Source organism: Peromyscus leucopus, chromosome X, assembly GCF_004664715.2.
Source record: "Peromyscus leucopus breed LL Stock chromosome X, UCI_PerLeu_2.1, whole genome shotgun sequence".
In the NCBI taxonomy this organism is placed as follows: domain Eukaryota; kingdom Metazoa; phylum Chordata; class Mammalia; order Rodentia; family Cricetidae; genus Peromyscus; species Peromyscus leucopus.
Window position 1 is genome coordinate 11,295,936 of NC_051083.1, and position 21,560 is coordinate 11,317,495.

The window sequence follows — 21,560 nt, forward strand, 5'->3', positions numbered from 1 at the left end:
TCTATAACATCCTTGGGACTTTTAGAGAGTTCCAAAAGAATTTCAGGCCTATAAGTTATACACTAGTGGTATATCTACATTATGATGATAATAAATGGTAATTTTCCCATGCTAGACAGATTGCTGATTGATTACTGGAGTCTGCTCCCCACCCCCACCCCCATAGAGAATGCAAAAACACCTATGTCCCTAGCCGCTCTTGCAAGTGAGGTCGCCTGCTAGGTGACTCTGGTCTGGACAAGTGAGAAGAGAAAATATATTTTCTTTCCTTAACAGAGATGAGACAGGGAGTGAAAAGACCTCAGCTGCCCTTCCTGCCTTCCTGCTTCACATTGTTGATGTTTGAAACAGTGGCCTCCATCTTGAGATGACGAAACAAGCCAAAGGCAAAGAGGCCAACTATAAAGGATGGCAGAGTGGAAAGAACAAACTAGGTCACTGTCGAAACTGTCGAGTAGTGGATCCAGTGTCAGTAACCACACATCTCCAGACTCCTTGTTAAACGAGAAAGCCACCACCCTTGTTTGTTTAGATGACTGTTACTTGAAGATTCAGTTATTAACAAACCTGAATGTAGCTTTAACTCAACTAGCTACCCTAACATTTCCTTAAATTAACTAAAACAGAATTAAATTATTAACACCTGATCATTTGTATTTGGGGGAAAGCATTGGATTTTTGCAGGAAACTCAGAAAAAAACCCAAGTTCATCTGAAAGGTTTGGTTATTTTCATCCCGGAAGCAGGAAGCAAAGAGGAGTTTCCACTTGCCATCACACATTATACAAACTCTTGAAGCTGTGGACTGCTGAGACCCTTCTGTTTGACTAACTACTCCCTAGGAGCTCAGAGATATAAGCCCTAGCTGGAGGGAAACTTTTGAACTTTGTGCTGATTAGACGATCCTGAACCATTCAAGCAAGGACTGACCAGGAAGTGTCAAGTGCTGATAAGATTAGGCCAACCACTGTGGTGGTGGGGGGCCTGTACTGATTAACTTAACAAACTAGTGTCTACCTCTCCAACGAAGATGGATTATAACCCCACATCAAACCTAGAACTGCTATCGAGTAGTGGAGATATGGGGTAGCTCTTGGTAGAGCAACCAACCTATAAACCCTCCACTCCTGGAGATAAGGGAGTTGGACCCCTTGGCCACTAAGACTCTTTTCAGGTCTAAAGCAGCTGTCTGCGGGCAAAGACCATGCCTATCCATGCAGTTCTCTTCTGTCCCACCTACATATCTTTTTCTGCTTTTAACTGTCCACTTCTACTTCTGAGAAGAATTCTCCATGAAAGATAAACTCCAAAGTAAAGTAGGCAAGCCTTAGCACAGCTCATATTTGGGCTAGAGAAAGGGAGCTAGCAGGGTGACTTGTGAGGATTTATGCGCACTTCAGAGCAGAGTGAATGACGCCTTATTCATTAGGTGGCAGGTAGACATGATAGGTTGGGGTAAGTGACTTGTAACCGCTGGACCCTCAAAGAAGACAAAGTTTCTTGGGCTCTGAAGCTCATTCTTTAGAGAAAACACAAAATCTTTGGGAAAGGAGGAAAACCTTATGCAATTATATTCTCCCTTGATTTGCTTTAAAAATAGAAAAGGTAAGAAAGATAAGGAAGAGGTTTAGCTCCCAAATATTTAATAGGCAAATCTCCCAGTCCTTTTTAGGGAGCAATCAAGGGTTTGTGCAGATCATTTCTGAAAGGGAAATAGGCTGTCTTCACCCTGCCCCCTGCACTTTGGCAAATACTACTTTAAAAATACCGCGCTGAGAATTTTAACAGATGATTTCTGGAAAGCTGACTTATGAACTAATTGGACACTTCTGCTGTGTGGAGGAACAAAGACTTCTTTTTTATTGGTCTTCAACTAAGGCATATACCTGTCTCATGGCGTTGGCTCACTCTGCACATGCTCAGTTGAACAGAAATCTTCATATTGCATACAACCTAGCACAGCGGCAACACCCACAGCTTTACTCCGTGGCTGACCCTGTACGTCCATTCCTTCTAGTTGCATTTTTATGCTGAGAACTCCAACATTTGTAGGAAGTACATTAAATAAAGTAGATGCTGGGGCTGGGGAACAAAATACGATGGATTTAAAGTCTCCTTATGTCACTATCTTCCTGACCCGTCTCTATATTTTGTCTAGCAGGAATAGACACTGCATAGATATTTGGTGAGTTTGGGGCAGGCGGAAGGCGAGGCTGTTTCTCTAGTTCACTGTTCGTTGTTGTACACCTTCCTCTGCAGTTTTTGTTTGGTCCTTTCCTTGGACAATTCTCCCCCTCCCCCAGCCCTCGTCTTCATTAAAGAATGGCAGGGTGGCACTAAAAGCATCCGCTGCCAAGTGCCGTCTTGAGTGACAATCTCTCTCCACCTCCTCTCTGGCTTTCCCATTCATTAGAACCCTTTCCCTGCGTTTTTCCCAGCCAAAAACTGGGAAGGGCTTCCTGAGGTTACGAAAGAAGGGCGAAAACTGCCAGAGTGCTGAGCACGCCGTCCCAAAACGTGCATACTGCTGTGGACCTTTTGTCCCCAGCCCCTTTTCTCCACTTGGTCGCAGCTTGGGCATAGAGGCGACGACCTCCACCAGCCCCACCTCAGCAGCTGCAACTCGCGCAGCTCCGCTAGCCGACCCCCAGCGCCCTCTAGATTCCCCGCGCCGGCCGGTTCTTCGTGACGTTGCGGGCGCTGTGCGCATGCGCCACCGGGGGGCACTCCCCCCTCCCCCGCCTCCTTCCCCGGTCCCCGCCTCCCAAAGGGCCGGAGTGGGCGGGGCCTGCGGGTTTAGCAGCCGCGCGGGCCAAAGGGAGGAGGGCTAGTCTGCGCGGGGCGGCTGCACCGGGTTTGTGAGCCAGGCGGCAGCTGAAGCTGAGGGGAGGAGCTGAAGGCAGCGGTCGCGGCTCCCGCCCGTACTGAACACTCATCCCGCGAAGCCCCCTCCCACACTCGGGCGGGCGGCGGCGGCGGGAGGAGCAGAAGGAGGAGGGAGCGTCTCTGCCGCCGCCTCCTGGTCCCCAGCGCCGATCGGCCGCCACCACCTCCCTTCGCGACGATCCTCCCTCCATGGTCCTGTCGCGGCCCCCCCTGTAGCCCGAGCTGCCCCGCGCCGGAGCCGGTCTCGGGCAGAGGGAGCGGTCGCGGCCTCGCGGCCCGCGCGGGCTGACGAGCGGAGAGTGCGGCGCCTCGCGATCCCCGAGGGTCCGCACGCCCGGCAGCGCGGCCGCGAGCGACAGCGCCAAGAGCAGCGGGCGGGCGGGCGGCGCCGGGCCCGGGCCGCCTCGCTCCCACGCCCCGGCCCCGCCGCCCGCGCCGGGGCGGCAGCCGGCAGAGGAAAGGCGCTGCAGTCTCCCGGCCTCGCGGCCCCAGTTGAGCTTCCTCAGCACTGAGGGCTTGCGGGTCCGGTGGAGAGGACGCGAGCCCGGAGCTCCGGGCACTGAGCTCTTGGGCGCCCCCAACCCAGTTTTCAGAACCCTCCACGCTGCGGCCACTGTCCCCTCCGGACCATGGCCGACGACGACGTGCTGTTCGAGGATGTGTACGAGCTGTGCGAGGTGATCGGCAAGTGAGTCTCCACTCGAGGGAGCGGGAGTGTGGAAAAATGCATTTCAGCGATGCCCGGGGCCTCCCGCACCCGCTCCGGGCCTGCCCCCTGCCCTCTCTTCCTCCCCTCTGCTTCCCTTGTCCTCTTCACCCTGGAGTATTTATAGACGTGTACCTGGTCTCCTGCCAGGAGAGGGTCTGGGGGCTTCTCCGCCACCCGTGGAGGCCAACGAGCCCGGGTCGGCCACCCCATAAGGCGTGGGGCGGGCTCCTGCATTTTATCTGACGGTTACACAGGGACGTGGCAGGACCGATTTTATAGTTGCTTCCTGGGAACAGTTGAGGTTATTGTTACCTTTCCTGTACCATAGACCTTTTACGAAAAGAGCAGCCTGCATTTCGTGTGCTTGTGTGGAGAGAGCGAGAGAGCGCGTCCAGGGTTTTTAATTGTGGGGTGTGTGTCTATTGTGCCAGGATATTAGACAGATGCCTTTGTGTTCACCCCATGCCCGGATTTAAGAGGGTCATTGAAGACGGGTGCGTCCAGTTTCAGCAAATTCTTCACCTGCCTTAGACGATCGTAGAAAGAGTTAGGGGCACCCAAATTTTTAATGCCTCGTTATGCAATGACTGTACAATCAGTGCTCGAGGCTCCCTTCCACTGTTGTTGGGATGGTGGTTAGCGTGGTAGAGCCGTCTGCTTTGAGTCACCGGGCTGGTCTAAAATATAGAACTGACAGTCCAAATGCTCATCCTTTCATCTGTGTTGTATAATTACACTAGGGAAAAGCAGGGAATCAGATTAATCACAGTACTGATTGAGAATTAAATCTGCAGTTCCTCATCTAATTGTCCAGTCCTGAAATCTGTTTTGAATTGTTTCCTTTTCATTCTTGTCAAACAATATTCCAAGTGCACAATCCTGCTAATTTGCTTGTGAGGGAAATGCTGGCAATCTGAAGTTGATTTCCTAGCTCAGCGTGTATTCTGTGGCTTTGGAAGTTGAGATAAGATTTAAGAGCGATTTTTTGCTTATTTAATAGGGCTCGTTAGATAGCTAGTATTGGAATATTTCACGTCGTTTTGGAAGCGGTGCTTTATTGTCTATTTTAAGGTCCACAGTTGGGAAATGAAACCAAGACAGAGCAGTTGGCTCTACCTCTTTTAAGTTGTCTGCAGTATACTCAGTTTCAATTTTTTGAGTACTGATAACTCATTTTTTTTCCTCCATATTGAGGTATTACACTGCTGCTCACAGGGTGAAATTGTGGGTTGAGCTTGCTACACTCTTTCCATAGATCCAAACGCTTCGAGGACGCATTACTCCTTGCCCCATTGTTCAATGGCCAGCCTGTCTGTTAGGAGGAAGATGTCCAAATGTGTCTGGTAGAGTCGTGGATGTGCCCTAGAGCAGCGCTGTCCAAAGCTATCTAATGAGAGCCACGTGTAATGTATAATTTTCTAGTAGCCACATTACAACGATTTCAAACAAAAAGGTGCAATTAATTTTAGTAAAATAATTTATTTAATACACTACATCTGAATTAGTGATTTCAGCATGAATTTTTTTGCAATGCTGTGCATGTTTTCATACTAAGCCATTGAAATCCAATGTGTGTTTTATACTAACAGCACATCTCAATTCTGACGCTAAGCTGAATTTTCTCCAGAACTACTTGATCTGTATTTAGGTCTCATAAAATTTGCATGTGCAAAAGTAGATTCACATACTCAAGTTGTTCCAAACATACATAAAAGTTTTCCAGTAACTGAATTTACTATTACTATTTCTAAATTTTAATCAATTAAGCAAAATGCAAAAATTTATTGCCTCAGCTGGATTAGCCACATTTCAAGTGCTTAATAGCCACAATTGACGACCACATTTCTAGAGAAAAAATATCAAAAATCTCCTTCATTTCTTCATTGTTAAGAGCACACAAAGAAGGTAAATTAGATGTTTTTCCAAACCACCCAAATGACCATGTGTGAGTGAGTGATATTTGTTGTATCTTAGTTATTGCTGTTGTAAGTGAGCCTGCTGTTGATCCTTGGAAAATGTGGAATTAAGATGCTTGCGTACATTATGATGTTGGAAAATAGCCATCGTTGAATCAATTTTGGTGACTGGTTCTGATTCCTTCAGGTCTGAAAAGATGACAGTGTGATTGATCCCTTTGGATTTTGAAAAGTGGTTAGCTTCATGTTAGCGGTCTTTATTGTGCTGACTTAAAATTGCTAAAATATTTTCAGAAGACACCCCTGGTAAAATTAAGTTGATCTGTTCTGTTGTTTTGCAGCTGCATAAGGAGGAAGAACAAGCTAATTTTGAGATGCTAGGTAGTCAGTGGCTGCCTGCACTTCTGTGAACTGTGAGATTTCATTCCCATTCTACAAATCTGACTTGGATTCACTATTTCAAGAAATGGCATTTTATAAATGACAAGATAGTCTCAGCGTTAAAAAATGTAATGATAGTGTTCCTTACCCTGTGCAAAGGTTGAAGGTTTCTCCAGTAAATTGTGTCAGTATGTATTGATCCTGAAATTGAAATTCATTTGAGATTTTTTTTTGCAGGGACCTTGACAGCATACATTTAAACTAAGGATTTGTTCAATTATGAGCTTAAACAGAAAGGCCTTGCAGATCATCATTCATCCTGAAATCTTTTTGTTGATTTCTATCCAGACTCTACAGAATTTTGATTTTCTTTCATATGAAATTAGTATCATGAATTGTGTTTATGCCACAATGTCTTAATAGTTTTAAAATTTCACTAAGGCTCTTTAAAATAGATTTCGGTTTTCTAGACATATTGGCCACCTACTCACTCCTCTGCCCACCTATCCACCTACTCACTCATCCTCTATGAGCTAGGCATTATTGGTGGTGTCAAGGATATTTCCAATTTATTTGTTTGTTTGTTTATTGAGATAGGGCCTCACTAATGTAGCCCTGGCTGGCGTGGAGCTTGTTATGTAGATAGGACTGCTCTTAACTCACAGAGAGATCTGAGTGCTGGGATTAAAGGTGTGTGCCACCACACCTGGCTTTAATTCTAATGTAATAGACCCCCCCCCACTTAGGCGTCTTTTTCTTGGTTAAGAACATGACTGGAGGTAGGGAGGTTTGAGGGAAGATGCTATTTAGGTTATATTTTCTTTGTAGTTGTTGCAACCTTTACTGTTGCTAAAGCTATTTTTGAAAGAATCATATATCAACTATAAAGATTAGGAAGATGCCATTTCTTTTTAACAAATTAAAACTCCCTCTTTTTTTTTTTGCAAGTTGCAAAAACTCTTCAATGCCTCTTGTTTCCATAACATTTTTCATATGGCATCTTTGAAGTTATTGAAGTAAATTAAGTTACAGTCCCAAACTTCCTTTTTTGTTTTTTTTTTTTTTTTGAGACAAGGTCTTACTATGTCTAGCCCAGGCTGGCCTCAGACTCACAGATATCTACCTGCCTCTGCCTCTTACATGCTGGGATTGATTGTACAGTACCACCACACCCATCTAGTTCCCAAGCTTCTTATCCTAACAAATGTAGCAATTACTAGAAAGAAAAGGTATTATGCAAATACAAATTAATGATTAATTTATGTCATAACTGTCCCTTTTGCAGATTTATAGTTTTGTAGGTAAATGTAAAATCAGTAATAGTATATGAAAGAAGTTTTAAAACAGTTCATTTAAATTAAAACATAAAAAACCCACCATCTTTCTGGCAGAAGCAGTGTTTTTGAAAGAGGGTCACACAATGTACAGTTCTGAACTTGTGTATGATGAAGATTTGTCCTGGATTTTAGGATGTTTGAGAACCTGTAACTCCTGACTCTCCTGCTCTGCTAAGACAGACTAAAATTGGAATGATGCAGCATGACCCTTGCTCAAGGATGACCTGCAAGTTTGCCAGGGCTGCTGTATTTGCTTACACCCCAAGAGCACTTATCATATTTAATTACAGTTACTTATTTATGATCTCTCTACCTGGCTAATAGGTAGCTTTGGAAGGCGGGGGAATATATAACACACATCTTCATTGCTAAACACACTGCCTGCAATGTAAGAGTCACTCGTTAGGTGTGGATAAATGGAGTAGTGTTAATAAAATCACATTTAAAGACAAAAAGTCGATTTATCCACCTTGGAGTAACTAGTGTACCAAAAGGCTGAATTAGTTTAAAGTAGTAGTGCTCTACCTGGCTGCATAGTAGCACTGTCAGGGGAGCTTTTAAAAATGATCAGTGCCAGGGCCCTGTGACAGAGGCAGAATCTCTGGGACAGACATGTCAGCTATTTCTTTTAAAACAAAATGAATCTTGTGTGAAGAGTCACTGTTTTAAAACTTAGCTGATATATGTAACATTCTGGAACTAGCTTTTCAGAGGATTAAAATTTTTACAAAATAGAGTAAATATATTTTGTAATGCATTTAAGCTACTAGACCAAAACATGGATTTTTATCTTCTGTGCACTTCTGTCTCTGAGGCTGTTGTGTAAGAATTTAGTTTCAGCCCATGTTTGGCTTTGGTTTCATGGGCCTTTTAAGACTCACATTGATTTATGACACTCATCTAATGCTAACATGATGATTGTCTGATGTTGGGAACAACACAGAACAACGATTGCTTCAATAACCATTGATGATAGTTTTCTACTGCAATGGCTTAATTTAATAAGAAATTCATTAGTTTAGTATGGATTGTTTGCACAAACATTTGATTAAAAGAGAATGGTTAAGTTACTTGCATACTTTTAGTTCTGTACCTGTGACTATAGTAATGCAATTTGCCAGAGAATTGAGTTAAATGCAATCTTATGTAAATACTGGGTTAATAATATATAAAATATGTGATTAAGCAGAGAGGGAAAAATCAGCTTTCCTGATTTGTACTAATCACTCTGGATTTCTCATGTATTGATTATCTCAGTGATTTGGAGTTCTAGTACCTCAGGGGGAATGTTACATCATATAGAAGAATCTTTCTGAAAATTTAAGTAGACACTGTACATAAACTAGTTTTTAATGTTAGGAAAAGGTCATGTGTAAGTCTGAATGATTTAAAAAATTTCCAAAAGCAAGTAGTGTTACAAGAAAAAAGAACATGATCACAGCAATAGCCATGTAGTAAGGCAAATGAAACACACAGTCACCAGCTACATTTCTAAGAATCTAGATAATTCCAACACTTGAGATTCAGTTGCCCTTTCATAGAAGGCAACCTACAAAATTTTGAGACAAGTAAGGTCTTATTCCTGAGCAGTTGATTCTGGAGCCCTCTTGGGGGGAAAGTGAGCTCTTCAGTTACTTGTACATATCACTTTACTGTAGATTTTTAGCAATTGCTTTAGGGGTTTTCATTTGCAGCTTCTTCCTAAGTGTTTCATGTGGACTTCTTTAACTTCCACAGTGGAAACATACTTTGTGTACAATTGACATGCACAGTTCACCTTCCATTTTCCTCTTGTATATATAAGCTTCACACAATGGACTATATTTCTAATTTCCTTTAAATTGTGTTCTTAGATATTTCCTTTACATTGAAAGTTCTTGCATTTCTATTTATAGCTATGATCAATAAATTGTAGAAATAGGTATACCACATTGCTTTGAGATTGTGCTTGAATGGTTGTCTTTTTGTAAATGTTTTATACTTTAACTGCCTTTAAAGGAACTTTAACACAGTAAGTTTTAAAATGAAAAACATTTTATAACCTAATGACTATTTGGCAAAGGATATTGACTCGCCTTTCTAATATTAGGCATTTTACATGTATCATCTCATTTAATTTAACCCTTTTACAGAGAAGACTGAGCACAAGAGGTGGTGCGGAGTAATCTGGCCAAGACCACATGGGATTCTGTCTGCCTCTAAAGCTAATAATCTTTAGAAAACCTTTCGGCCACATTCTACTGGTGATTCAGGTTGTGAAAAAGACTGCACTGGACTTCTTTAAAATAAGACTGATTTTCAGTTTTCAAATGGATTACTATAAAAGATGATTTCTTTACTTTCCAGTTACATTTCTCACCTCTTTGATACAATATATATTCCTTCTTTCATTGCTTCTTTTTTCACTTGTTGCTCTATGACAGTGATTCTCAACCTGTGGGTCATGACCCCTTTGGGAGTTGACTGACCCTTTCATAGGGGTTGCATATCAGATAGCCTACATATCAGAAATTTACATTACAATTCATAACAGTAGCAAAATTATAGTTATGAAGTAGTAATGAAAATAATTTTATTGTTGAGGGTCACAACATGAGGAACTATATTAAAGGGTTGCAGCATTAGGAAGGTTGGGAACCACTGCTCTGTAATGAAATATTATTTACCAAACTAACTGATAAATCTGTGTATTCTTTAGCAGTGGAAATAAGGAATCTTGGCCATCTGTCCAAAATAGAATTGGTTTTGAAACATTCTTCATCCCCTTTACTCTTGAAGTGTTTTTTTTTTCCAGACTAATTATTTTACATTTCTAAGCTAGAAGTAGTGAGGTTCTCAGAAACAGGCATTTGTTGGAGGGTAGAATAGGGTGATTTCTTATGTCCTGCAATAAATACTGAATTGTATTTTGATTTTGAAAACCATGTCCTAAACTGCAGCTTCTGAATCTGTCACACTGGTCACCCGCACTGCTCAATTAAGTAGTCAGAAGGCTACTTTTGTACAGTGACCACTGTAGAGCAAAGTACCTGTCACCAGCCACCACGCTGATGAGATGTTCTGCTTTCACATTTTGGGGCTTCTATTTTAGTTGCAAATTTTTAATACAGATTTATCACTGTATTTGTGTTTTGTAGATTTTTGATTACTGGCTTTTAAGTAAAATAGTTTGATTTTCCCAAAACGATGCCATTTTTGTTCTCTTGCTTGTATATGACCATAAATTAGATGGAAGCCTTTTATTGAGTGACAAAGTAAATATTTGATCCTTTAAGTTTTACTTTAAGTTCTTGGTATTTATCACACAAATGTTGTTTTCTAAAATTATTCCACTATAGAGAGCTCTTAATTCTTTCTAGTATCAAGAATTTTTTAAAAAAGAATTCTTGTCCTTGGATAGTATGCTCCTCCCCTCTCCTTTCTCACCCTCTTTCCCTCACCTTCTAAATTTGTTCATTGGCTCTTTTAATTGTCCATCTAGTCACAATAGAAAATGGTTATTTAATTGTACTTAAGCCAATATATGTTTTGTATCTAGCTATATAATTTTTTTCATTTAAGCTTCTTGTGTTGTTATTAGGTACCTGTACATTCTGTTTTTAACCAAATTTCATATTTCTTTTAGTATAGCATTTTGGCTTTATAAACGTTATTGTGATTATTTTCATCATGTACAGTAAGTGATTCATACTCATCCTCTGTCCCTCCATTCTTTCTTCTCTCTCCCCTGTGGTTTCTTCTCCAAAATATGCTATTTTGCTAGGCATGGTGGGGCACACCTATAATTCTAGAACTTGAGAAATAGAGTCAGGAGGAACAGGAGTTCAAGACTAGTCTCAGACTCACTGAATTTGAGGCCACCCTGGGCTACATGGGATCCTGTCTCAAAATAAACAACAATAATCTCTCTTCTCTGTCTCTCTCTCTCTCTCTCTCTCTTCTCTCTCTCTCTCTCTCTCTCATACACACACACACACACACACACACACACACACACACACGTTGACTTTGTATTTTGGTGTATGTCAGTCTAAGATGGGATTGTTGTCATTTGTGCTAGTTAGTTTTTGTCACTGTGACACCAACTAGAGTTATCTGGGAAGAGGGAACCTCAACTAAGGAATGCCTTCATTAGACTGGCCTGTAGGAATATCTGTGGGGTACTTTCTGGATTAATGATTGATGTGGGAGGGCTTAGCTCAAGTGGGTGATGTCATTCCTGGCAGGTGGTCCTGGGTTGTATAAGAAAGCAGACTGAGCAAGCTAGTAAGCAGCTTTTCTTTATAGTACCTGCCTCTGCTCCTGTTTGAGTTCCTCCCTGACTTCCCTCAATGATGGATTGCGACTGGGACATGTAAACCAAATAAACACTTTCCTCCCCCAAGTTGCTTTTGGTCCGTGTTTGATTGCAGCAACAGAAAACAAACTAGGACATCACTTAACCATATGTAGATTTTACTGCTCATTAAATGAACAGAGGGTTTATTCAGTTACAGAGGTGTCTACCTCTGCTATATTATGCAGATATCCAATGTTTCACTGCTCCTTCATGTGTTCACATTTGTGCTTTAAAGAAACATAGATTTTTAGTCTTCCTGCTTATCTTATTATTTCCTCTGAATATATGATTCCATTGCTTTGTGGCTTGTAAGGCAGCCAGTCCCCTAAGATCTGATCTAATCACCTTTAGGCACAATGTAGCCATTTTCTTCTTTATAGAAGGAATGATATCTACTTCACAAGTTATGTGCATAGATTAGTGATTAAAAGTGCAACATAAGTGTTTTTTTGTTTGTAGAATGTCTCTGCCATACTCAAATTTCTTTTGGCAGTTATGAACATAAGTTTCAACAATTTTCAGATGTGTACTTTCTCAGTGCTAAACACATGCTCAGTTCCATAAATAATATAGTGAAATGAACATCCTTTCCTACTGTGTAGGTAAAATCAGCAGAGGTGTTAGTATCTATTCATTCATTTGTAGCTGTGAAGCCATGAGCAAATTAGTTAACATCTCTGATCATTAATTTCTTTGCCTGTAAAATGAAAATGATAGTATATTCTTCTTAGGGAGATTATGAGGATTAGATAATACATCTATGGAAATGTCTATATGTTTTTATTTTAGTTGCATTATTATTCAGCAAACACTTGGATTCTCTAGCCTCAAGGAGCTCTGTATCAATAAAAGAGAAATGTTTAATTGAGACCCTATCTCAGTAGTTCTTGAATTCTGATAAGGCGAGAGTCACAGCTGACTTGCTCACACTGCTGTCTCTGCACAGTTCTTTACCCAGCATGCAGAAAGTCAGCAGTAGTTATTGAATGAGTGTGTTAAGTGGAGATCCAGAGACAGCGAGACACCTAGCAGGAAAATAAAGTTGAGGAAATCTTTGTAGAGGGTATGGAACTTGAAAGGTTTGTTAGTCTTCTCCTTAGGTAATTTTTGAAATGTTCGGCCTGTTTCCTCATTTCTAAGAAGGAGTAGAGGATTCAGGTAAAGGAACTCTAGTAACTCTTAGGAAAGTTTTAGAAATATATTCAAGAGCATTTAGGGTCTTTTAGCAAAAATTGTTATGTACTAGGAAAGATACTCTTTGAGTCTACAGGTTTCCATAATTTAGTTGTAAATCTGTCCTAGGCTGTAGTTTTACAGTGCTGTAAAAAGCACCAAAGATTTTGCTAAAAGAGAGAGTTTTGTATCACACTTTTGCATTTGGATATTTGGTAAAATATTAATTCTTCATAATGTGAGATTTCATGAGGAAAAAAGGAAAATGTAGGACTGGTGGGATGGCTCAGAGTTAAAGTACTTGCTACTAAGCCTGATGGCCTGAGTTATTCCTGCTGGGACTCACATGGTAGAAGGAGAGAACCAATTCCTGCAAGTTGTTCTCTGGTGTGTGTGTACACATATACATACAATATAAATTGTGGTAATTTTTTTTAAAAAAGAAAAGGAAAACCCCATGATATGTATTTTAAAAATAGCTATATACAAGATTTGTTAAATTTATAGTGTAGTAGTTTCTCAAATTTTGTTATGACAGCAATTTCATATCTTAACTGAGGACAAATGAGACAGAAAGACCCTAAAATTGTTGTCTGTGAAAGATTGGGCACTGACTCTAAATTACCCAAATGCACACTCTGTAAGAATGATCATCATGTTGAAGAGGGTGGTCTAACTTCTATGGAAATAGGTTGTCTTCAGAGGAGAGTTAAAGGGGTCTTTTCCTATGATCCTTGGACAGTGTTGTATATATTGCATCATTTAGGTTAGAAGTTTCGCTGGCTCTTCCTTTCTCCCTTAACTCATTAGTTTAAAAGAAGATTGTCTGACTTTATTTGTTTATGAATAACTTCCCGTAGTCTACTTAGGCTTAATATCATCTTAATTAGGCTGTAGCCCTAACAGTATAATGACATTAAATTTGAGATTATTCTTTTTTTTGAGACAGGATCTCAACTATGTAGACCAGGCTGGCCTTATTCACAGACATCCACATAACTCTGCTTCCTGATTGTTGGGACAAAGGCATGGGTCACAATGCCCACCTTGATATTATCGTTTTAAAAAAAGAGTAATTTCGGGGTTTGGGATTTAGCTCAGTGGTAGAGCGCTTGCCTAGCAAGTGCAAGGCCCTGGGTTTGGTCCTCAGCTGTGGGGGGGGTTCCTTTTATGAGTAGCCATGTGAGTGCTGGGAACTGAACTAGGATCCTCTGCAGGAGTAGCATGTGCTCTTAACCACTGGGCCATCACTCCAGCATGATTATCTTTTTAATAAATATTTTCTTTTAAATTAAATTACTTGTAATTAGATGCTTGTAAAACAAGCAGGAAGCTGTTTTCACTGAGAATTCTTACGTATATTTCACATGAATTTAAGAAAAAGTCATACTATTCAGGTAACAGGTCAGATTGAGAATATATTTAGCTCACACTATAATCAACATATTTTTAACAAATGCTAAGATGTGAGGGAAAAAACTTTACTAATCATGCATGTTGTAAGCTATGCTTTTTTTCTTAAAAAGCTTTCTTGCAATGGATGCATCTCCAAAATGCTCTCACACCTGAGGCTCAGGGAACATGGAGGAAGGAGTGAGAAGATTGTAAGAGCCAGAGATAAGTGAGGTTGTGTCTCCTAGTGTTATCAGAAGCCACACTCATACATCTCACCAATATGACTGCCCAAATGTTAGCTAAACAAGGATGACACCAATGAGCATGCCAAACTGGATGGAGAGAAAGCACATGGGGCCTCATCCCTGCACAAAGTACTGTAGGCAACTGAGGAAGTGAGAGAGGTGGCCCTCCTCGGGGAAGAGCACACCAAATGGTTGTTCAGTGCCAAACAGTCAGCCCTGAAAACACACATACAGATAGCATTGTACAGACTGAGCAGGTTTTATTTAGGAATGTATCTGTGTATGTGTTATATATATGTATATACATATATACATACATATGTATACATATGTGTATATACCTGCATACAATAACCATTAGTGAAGAAAAGAGGCCATGAATTTAAAGGAGAGTGGGGAGGAGTATATGGGAGGTTTGGGAGGGAGGAAATGGAAAGGAGAAATGTTATAATTATAGTCTCAAACATTTTTTAAGAAGATTTCTCTCATGGCAATTAAACTGATCTGTGAAAATGTCTATTCATGTGAAAATGCTTTGTTATCATCATTGCAGAAAAAGCCTGGAAATCTGAAGAGGAAGCATTCAAGGCTTGCTGCTACACCTTTTAGATTCTCAACAATAATATTTCTTCTGTTGTTGAGTGTTCCCATTATACTGCTGGATCATACTTCATATTCTATGACCTGTAAGCAGGTTTAGTGGGCTTTAGTTGACATCTGGAACCTCAGGTTTCTTGGTTTGACTTACCCTGGTGGCTTCAGTATTAAGCTTACGAATATGAATATGGACTTGATGGCCTCATTAGCCCATTTCCTCTCATTTCCAGATCCATTTCTAGACAGAGAGGACTGTAAGTTGTATTTGGGGGAAAATGCAATTTAGTAATTGACAATCCAGGCATGATGGCTCATTCTTGCAATTCCAGCACTTGAGAGGCTGAGACAGGAGGATTATTGTAAATTCAAGGCTAGACTGGGTTACAGAGTGAGAACCTCTCTTAAAATGTACCCCTCCAAATAAGGCCAAGAGAAATAAGTATTCTAAATAAACTTTATTTCTAAAATTATTTATTTGTTTGTTTGTTTGTTTGCTTATTTATTTGTCAGGGTCTCCTTGGCTGGCCTGGAACTCACTATATAGACCAGGCAGACCTTGGACTCACAGAAATTTATCTCCCTCAGATTCCTGAGTGCTGAAAAGGCATATGCCACCATGCCTGTTGGAAAATTATTGAATAATAGTTCACGAGACATCAGTATTTATTTCTTCATCTTATAAAAGAAGAATGGGGAGTTGGAGTGATGGCTCAGCAGTTAAGAGAGCTTGCTGTTCTTGCAGAGGACCTGAGTTCTGTTCCCAGCACCCATGTTGAGCATCTCACAAGTGCCTCTAATTCCAGCTCCAGGGGATCCAGTGCCATCTTTTGGTCTCTGTGAGTAACTGAATGCACATGGCATACATGCACACACACACATACAGGCTCATAAAGCAAAAGTAACTGGCATTGCTGTTTTTATGAGATGCTTAAGAGCATAAGATGGCGTGATTTTCAAAAAGTCTTAAATTGCTCTATACATTATATAAGTTTTGTTGAAGCACCTCTACTTAGAAATGGGCTTTGTAGAATTTTCTTTGATTTTGGAAGGATGATTTACCTTTCAAAAAAGTGTGTGTGTGCATGTGCATGTGTTAAGTGGCCACAGTGCATATGTGGAGGTCAGAGGACAGCTTGTATGATTGGGTTCTTTCTTTTCACCCTGTTTTGTTGGTCTCAGTGATCCAACCCAAGTTGTAAGGCTGGTGCAGTGAGTACCTTTACACACATCTTGCTGGGTTCCACCTTTGTCTTTAAACTGATTTTGTGTTGTCTTTATGAGCATTACATAATAAGTGTTGCCTCTTAGGTAGGACTTAGAACGTATTAAGTCAAACTGTTGACTATCTGAAGGTGAAGTATGTTTATTTTACTGATGGAGCAATAATAAATTTACACTGTAGTCAAAGCAAAGAGAAGCCGGGCAGTGATGGCACATGCCTTTAATCCCAGCACTCGGGAGGCAGAAGCAGGCAGATCTCTGTGAGTTCGAGGCCAGCCTGGTCTACAAAGTGAGTTCCAGGAAAGGCACAAAGCTACACAGAGAAACCCTGTCTTGAAAAGACAAAAGAAAAAAAAGCAAAGAGAAAGAATGTGAATTAGCATGTTGCCCCTTTTTTCCTTAAATTGTAATATTTTGGTTGAACTTTCAAAATTGGAACTTCACATGAGAAACATTTGTGTCCAATCACATTTGAACTTAGACTCTTCAACATCTGGTTAGCCTGTAAGGAAAAATTTAAGCATTCTAGGAATGTATTAGAAATGCAGATCTCGCTGGGCGGTGGTGATGCACACCTTTAATCCCAGCACTCGGGAGGCAGAGCCAGACAGGCACCAAAACTACACAGAGAAACCCTGTCTTGGGGGTGGGGAATGCAGATCTCAGGCCTCACCTTGACCCTACAGATCAGAAACTAGGGGAATGGAACACCACTATCACTGTTTTAACAAGCCTTCCAAGAGAATTCTGATGCACATCAAATTTTGAGAACTACCCACTTAGAATCCTGGATCAGTAAATGATGGTCTATAGCCTAAATTGGTTCACTACCTGTTTATTGTCTATGGCTGCTTTTTTTTCTCTTTTCTTTTTTTTCCCTTTTATTTTATTTTATAATACCATTCAGTTCTACATATCAGCCACGGGTTCCCCTGTTATCCCCCCTCCCACCCCCTCCCCTTACCCCCAGCCCACCCCCATTCCCACGTCCTCCAGGGCAAAGCCTCCCCCAAGGACTGAGATCAACCTGGTAGACTCAGTCCAGGCAGGTCCAGTCCTCTCCTCCCAGACTGAGCCAAGTGTCCCTGCATAAACTCCAGGTTTCAAACAGCCAACTTATGCAATGAGCACAGGACTCGGTCCCACTGCCTAGTTGCTATGGCTGCTTTTTATGTTGTAGGCAGAATTGAGTAGTTATGTAGGACCATTGTCCATAGAGCCTCAACTATTTGTTATTTGGTCCTGTAAACAAAAAGCTCACTGATCCCTGCTTGAGATGAAATCTTATTATTGTTTTTTTGTGAGTAGTTAAAATCATTAGGTAGATACCCTTGTCTACCTTTACATATGACCCTCATATGTCTCTCTAATATCAACTTACTAACTCAATGACTAATGTTCTACATTGCCCTTTTTGTGCTTGGTAAATAGTAAGTTAGAAAATAGGACTTAACTAAGTGATACTGAGCTATCTTACTTCTGAGTTTGTTTTGGTTCATGATTTATCTCAGACAATGGACATGACTGAAATACCCTTTTCATTTTTTAGACTTTTTCAGTCAACTTAATTCATACCTTTTGCCCTACTTACTCATCCCAGTGGTGAGATACAAAGAGAGATACAGACAAAGGCAAGTACACAGAATGTGGTCATTCAGGTCTGTTGCCCAAGGCAGCCTATCTGTCAGATAATTTGAGTTTTACAGTTTCCTCAAAATAGTGTTGGAAATGAAGATTTTTAAAAATTATTCATGGCGATGACTAAAAGGTGAACTCTTTACAAGAAGGTAGTAGTATTATTTTCCCGACAGTACAATCCACCCACAGGAATCATCTGAACAACCCCATCTTTTCTGTTTTATCTACCTGAAATAGAGGTCAGGGGTGGATGATGATAAAAGTTTGGTAAATCATACTATGCTTCAGGTAAGAGGAATGATTTGGTGGTTTGTGCTGTGTTGTCATGTCCTTGTGTACAGAGGTGTCTGGGACAACCCTACAGATTCGGAAGTAAGCATCAGTAATTTTCCTCACTTCCTTGGCAGCCAGTTATGCTTGGGAGCTTAGTGTTCCTTTCAGAGAAGCAACTGCTGTAGATAAATTCTGCTGAATGTGTGTTTTGAACCATTTTCAAGGCTATAATGTTCAAATTCAAAATTTCTTAGTAGGCAGAGAATGTTATTTAAGAGTGTTTATGCTGTAGTATCAGATAAGACTCATTATGAAATAGACATTGCACCTTGGTCTCCAGGTAACAGGTCTGTTTTCTTTTAGTACTAATACTTTCCTGCTTCAAAAGCATTTGAAGTCTCATGATGCCTCTTTGAACACATTAGTAAACTTAGAATTGTATTGTAGATATTGAACATAATGGTAGATTCTTATCCAGTACTAATAACGAATTAGTTTCCCTGATTTTTGAGAACTTTCAAAGCATCAGACTTTATACTAGGTACCACCTTTTTCTAGACTTTGCATTGATTTACCTTTCTTCTCTCCTTGCTGGATTATTAATTGTTCCACTAGGACCACTGAGTCCAGTGCTTCTCAACCTTCCTAATGCTCTGACCCTTTAATACAGTTTCTCATGGTGTGGTGACCCCAACCATAAAATTTTCATTGCTACTTCATAACTGTAATTTTACTACTGTTATGAATTGTAATGTAAATATCTGTGTCCTCAGATGGTCTTAGGCGACCCCTGTGAAAGGGCTATTTAACCCCCCCAAAGGGGTTGCAACCCACAGATTGAGAACAGCTGATCTAGTGTGATCCACAAGGCTAGACTTGACTTTCAGTCAACTAGCTAACCCCACCTGACCTTGAGCAAAGGTAGGTAATATGGTAGCTGCTAGGATGTAGTAGTTTCAGGTTAGTCACTGTTAAATAAAACTCATTAAACTATGCTTTCCCCCCAAATGATTTCTAAATCACCAGTGGACTCATGAAAAAGTGTCCACCATTAAGTCATTGAAAAATGCAAATAAGAAACAATAGTGACAGACACTACACTTAGGATGGCTAGAGCCACAAAGGTGGGTGACTGTGCTTACACAGGTGGCCCCGGTTAAACTAAATGGGTCAGAAAACCAAAAGGTAAAGTGGGGGACTGTTTCAAACAATAAGTTGGAGAGAACTGAAGAAGGCACCTGATGTTCACCTCTGGCCCACACATGCACTTGCATCACATGTGTGTACACGTACACATGAACACACACCCAAGTCCACATCAAGAAAAAGCAAAGATAACAAATAAACAACTTCATTTTGTGCCTGAGGTTGAAAAAGAAGAAACTAAGCTGCCCAAACCATCAAAATGAAAAAATAAATGAGCAAAAATTAGTACAATAGAAAATAGAAAAAAAATCAAAACAGGATTTTTTTTTGAAAAGATGAATCTACAAGACTTTAGGCAGATTAAGAAAAATAATCAAAATTATAAATGAAGAAGGGTCATTACAGCAAATAATAGAGAAATGACTAGAATTATAAGAGACTGCATGAACAATTATATGATAACAAATCAGATAACCTGAAGAAATATACCTTTCTAAGATTGGATCAAAAAGAAGTAAAATCTGCACAAACCAAAAATGCATGAGAAAATTAAATTAGTAATCAGAAACCTTTCCACCAAGAAAAGCAAGGAGGCAAGGCTGGTGAGTTTCATTGATAAATTCTCCTGAACATTTAAAGTAGAGTTAATGTCATTCCTTTACAAACTATTTAAAACTTGAAGAGGAAGAATATTTTCAAACTGACTTTATGAGGTAAGCATTATTCTAATGCCAAAACAGACAAGGACACTACAGAAAAGAAAATTACAAGTCAATATCCATGATGAAGATACCTGAAAATTCTTCAACCAAATATAAGCAATCCAAATTTAATAACAGATTAAAAGGTCATCTATGCTTTTATGATCCTCAAATGAGTGATAGAAAAACTGACTTTCCAAAATAAAGATTTAAATCAGAAACGACAAGATTACAGTCTGCTTTTCTGGGTGTTACAATGGACCATAAGCACACTAAGGAGGCAAAAAAAGATACATGTTTTTTTTTAAGGCAAAACAAAGAACATTTCATACTTTATTTTGAAAGCATTATCCTTGGTTAAAAGTTTTAGTAATGGGGGACACATGTCAGTCCAGAGTTGAACAGTAATTGCTGGGTAGACATCCTTGTTGAAAGAAGTATTTCTTTGTTCAAGGTTGCAATTTTGGCAATGTTTGTGATAACTTGTGTAGTCAGTCAAACTTGTATGAGGACCCCTCTCTTCCTGGTTTACTGATTATTACACTTTGTCATAAATGACTCCATTTTGTTTTTCACAACTTTCACACTTGTTACAAAAATGCTATACCTAAAGGGACTCTTCTAAGATTGCTTTTTTCTTTAAGCAAGTTCAGCATCCTATAGCATTACATGGACAAGTAAATATACCTCTTTGATTCATAATTTTTTTCAATGGGAAATTAGAGAGTTGACCTCACTGATTTCTTAAATCTTCTCGAACTCTAAAATTAGTGATTCCATAATTTTAAATGTTGTATTAACTAATTATTTCCTTTTACCTTTGATACCAGTCAAACTAACTTTATATTTCATTTACTTACTATTAAAATTCAGATAGCATGGATGGGAGGGAAGAAGGATCATACATCATAATTAAATAAATTTATCTGTAGGGTGCAAAGATGGTTCATTATATAGTAATAGTTAATGTAAAACAGAATAAGTATAAAACCTTTGTGGTGATCTCACTAGAAGAAAAAAATCCAATGAAATTTAAAATCCTTTCATGACAAAAACAACTAGAAAAGAATATACCTGAGCGCATTGAAATCTATGTATAACAACCCCACAGCTAATACACTGAATCTTGAAAAATCTGAAAGCTTTTCCTTTAATGTTATAAACAAGTCAGGGATACCCACTCTCACCAATTGTATTCAATATATTACTAGAAGATAAAGCCAGAACAATTAATAAATAAAAGTCATCCAAATCACAAAACCATTAAATTTTCTCCTTACAGATGGCATGATCTTATAACAGATCCTTAACAGACTCCACTGAAGAGGAGGAAAAGGAGAACTCACCATAAGCCTCAGTGTTTTTCTATAAATTTTTCTTTCTATTCTTTAGATAGCCTCATCACAATCGGATGAAACCATACAAAGATGGTGTCTTAGTCACTGATCTATTGCTGTGAAGAGACATCATGACCATGTAACTCTTATAAAATGAAAGCACTTAATTGGAGCTTGCTTACTGTTTCAGAGGTTTAGTCCATTATCATCATGGTGGGAAGCATGGTGGAGTGTGGGCAGACATGGTGCTGGAGAGGTAGCTGAGAG

General features: G+C 39.9%; 1 protein-coding gene across 12 annotated transcripts in view; it reads left to right on the plus strand.

The window, feature by feature from the left end:
- Window positions 1-3,413: 3,413 nt before the first annotated feature.
- The window catches only part of Cask (calcium/calmodulin dependent serine protein kinase), a 341,951-nt gene continuing 323,804 nt past the window's right edge, over window positions 3,414-21,560 (plus strand). For 6 of the 12 annotated variants that reach the window (XM_028875900.2, XM_028875905.2, XM_028875903.2 and 3 more), the window contains exon 1: window positions 3,415-3,573. In XM_028875900.2, the coding sequence (XP_028731733.1) occupies window positions 3,515-3,573 (59 nt within the window). In that variant the 5' untranslated portion in view covers window positions 3,415-3,514. Of the gene's footprint in view, window positions 3,574-21,560 lie in introns of all 12 variants that reach the window. The other 6 variants (XM_028875908.2, XM_028875902.2, XM_028875909.2 and 3 more) reach the window with 3 other exon arrangements.